Below are 2,500 nucleotides of genomic sequence, written 5' to 3'. Positions count from 1 at the left end.
AAAAAAAAGAAAGGAAAAAATCTTTTGCTTGGCATGAATTATTATATATAATGCTATCCAAAGCCATGACATGGTTATAAAGACATTTATTCATTATTAATAATTGAATAGAAAATTTTATCAATACTAGATTTTATTAAAGTGCACTACCATGAAACATGTCATATGATGAAGTTATATATATCTTAAAAATATGATGCTCAATCGATGTAGATTTGATTAACAAATGAAAAATTGTATTGTTTGACAGAAAATTTTAAATGACAAAAAAATAGATCAATCATTTCTAGTTTCTTTTCTATCTGATGAATTCATTTTAAGACCAAAAGAAGGATGAGGAATAGTTCACTGCCTGAACTCATTACAATGCACATGTTAGGTCAAGTAATGCAATATCTTAATGTGTGTTGCAGTTATCTACTATCTGCATTAAACTGAAAAATGCAATAACAATGTTTATGGTTGTGTATCCTTATCAGTCTCAACCCTTGTAAGTATTGTATATGATAAGAAAGAAAGACAACCTATTAGCAAGCAAGATGTTAAAACAAAAACAAACAAGATATTTTAAAACTTATGATATATTGTAAAAATGACATTTGTAATGAGTTTTGTTTCTGAGTCAGAAGAGATATTGCTTGTTTAATCTCAATCAACCATCAAGTTTTACTGAATAAAATCTTAGGCATTGCTTCTACCACAAAGGTTATCAATAATATCTAAAACCTCACAATCTAACTTATCCTCTGACAAATTTTAGACAAAATGAAGTGATTGAAATAACCACCATCTTTTCCTGTATTATCTTTAGAAAATAAAAAGGTAATGTTGATATTACTCTTGCTGTACAGTAATGTCTGGGAGGTCTTCATCCCATCTTATATAATGTGGTATAACCCAAAAAATAACTACATTCATTATTGTTACAAATGACAGAATGCTGATACAAAAGTGAAGGCAGAGAAACTCACACCAACACACACATACACACACACACACACAGATGCATGCATGCACACATGTACGTCCACACACACATACACACACATGCATGTACAAACATGCACATACACATGCATATGCATATGCGCATGCACACCCCTACACACATGCACACACACACACACACATTCACACGCACACACTCTCACCCTCTTTTAGAAAGATTCATTTATTAATACTTACGGACTGACAACTACGACTGGACCGTATCCTGTCCGCTGCCTCCAGCGTTCAACCATGTTCATAAGTTCAACAAGAGCATTTGTGGACGTAGGCACCTTGTGGCCTTGGGGCCAACACATCAGCTGGAACAGGTGGCATGTCTTGGGCTCTGCTTTTATGCCTGCCATAAGTTCCGTCAAGGAGACAATCTGTTGATATAATGATGGTCAGCTCATCCTTACCACACTACTTGTGAGGTTTGCACACTCATGGATAAAAGAATGGGTGCTCTTATGGACCAGCTTTAGTATCATCTACTGAAAACATTTTCTGAGCATAGTGTTTTTTGTTCTCAAAAATCTGTGTTTCTCACTTACCGCTACAGACACTAACTAGATATAATAACTAGATACACATAAACAGTGACAAACACATGAAAATACAGAACATGGAAATATTATCAAAACTTATCTAAAGTGTTATCTATTAAGACACTGAGCAAGAAGAAAAACCTGTCCAGGAAAGCAGTCATTCTTTAAGGTCATGAACGTACAGTAAAACATATAGCTTTAAAATGTTATGAAAGATAGATTTAAAGAAAACAAGTTAGAAATAAGTAAGAGCTAAACATAATCCATAAAAACAGAAACTGCACAATGTAGATTAAATTGTTTTATGCTACACTGCCTGCATGCTGCATCTATATAATGAACACACTATTAGCATAAAGCATTAAAGCCTCTAATATACAAGTAAGTATAATTCAAATATTTCACGTTACCTTTATTTCAAAGTCAAATTCATTTATGTACTAGTTCTTAATAAAATATGTATTTTACAGGTCTTAGGTTTATCAGAAATAACTATTACATAGACTGATACAAATCATATGAAAAATATTTAGATGTTTAAGTTTAGAAGCTGGTAACTGCAATTCATTACCATAACTTGATACAGGTAGAATATAAAAATCTGCAGATTTCAGATGTAATTTTATGATGTCAAAGGAGGATATAGAATCTGATACTAATAGTCAGATTTTTAAAAAGGTATATTTAAATGTTCATATAACTAAAAACTAATTGGGGAAAATAAGGCTTAAGTGGATTTTCATTTAGACTGAATATTAGTATGTAAATAAAAGATTTGTAAAACAGGGAGGGTTGGTTATATCAAAGAATGATATATCATTGTACCATAGATGATAATTACTGTTAAAGAAAATTTCAAAAAGTTAAACAGGGTATATTTTATATTCACTCAAATAATAAATATTCTCTAACTGCATCTATACCCTCAACCGTACATTTTACCTTATGTACTTCTGCAAATTCAA

General features: G+C 31.6%; 1 protein-coding gene across 5 annotated transcripts in view; it reads right to left on the bottom strand.

The window, feature by feature from the left end:
- Ptp36E (protein tyrosine phosphatase 36E) overlaps positions 1-2,500 on the bottom strand; it is a 193,151-nt gene that overhangs the window by 7,166 nt on the left and 183,485 nt on the right. For all 5 annotated transcript variants that reach the window (XM_086547555.1, XM_086547557.1, XM_086547556.1 and 2 more), the window contains one exon: positions 1,186-1,373. In XM_086547555.1, coding sequence (XP_086403681.1) covers positions 1,186-1,373 — 188 coding nt within the window. The remainder of the gene's footprint in view (positions 1-1,185; positions 1,374-2,500) is intronic.

This window comes from Penaeus japonicus, unplaced genomic scaffold (assembly GCF_977035675.1).
Source record: "Penaeus japonicus unplaced genomic scaffold, GWHDUDI00000001_assembly GWHDUDI00000019, whole genome shotgun sequence".
Classification (NCBI taxonomy): Eukaryota; Metazoa; Arthropoda; class Malacostraca; order Decapoda; family Penaeidae; genus Penaeus; species Penaeus japonicus.
The sequence above is the reverse complement of the archived record's forward strand: the minus strand, read 5'-3'. Positions and strand labels throughout refer to the sequence as shown.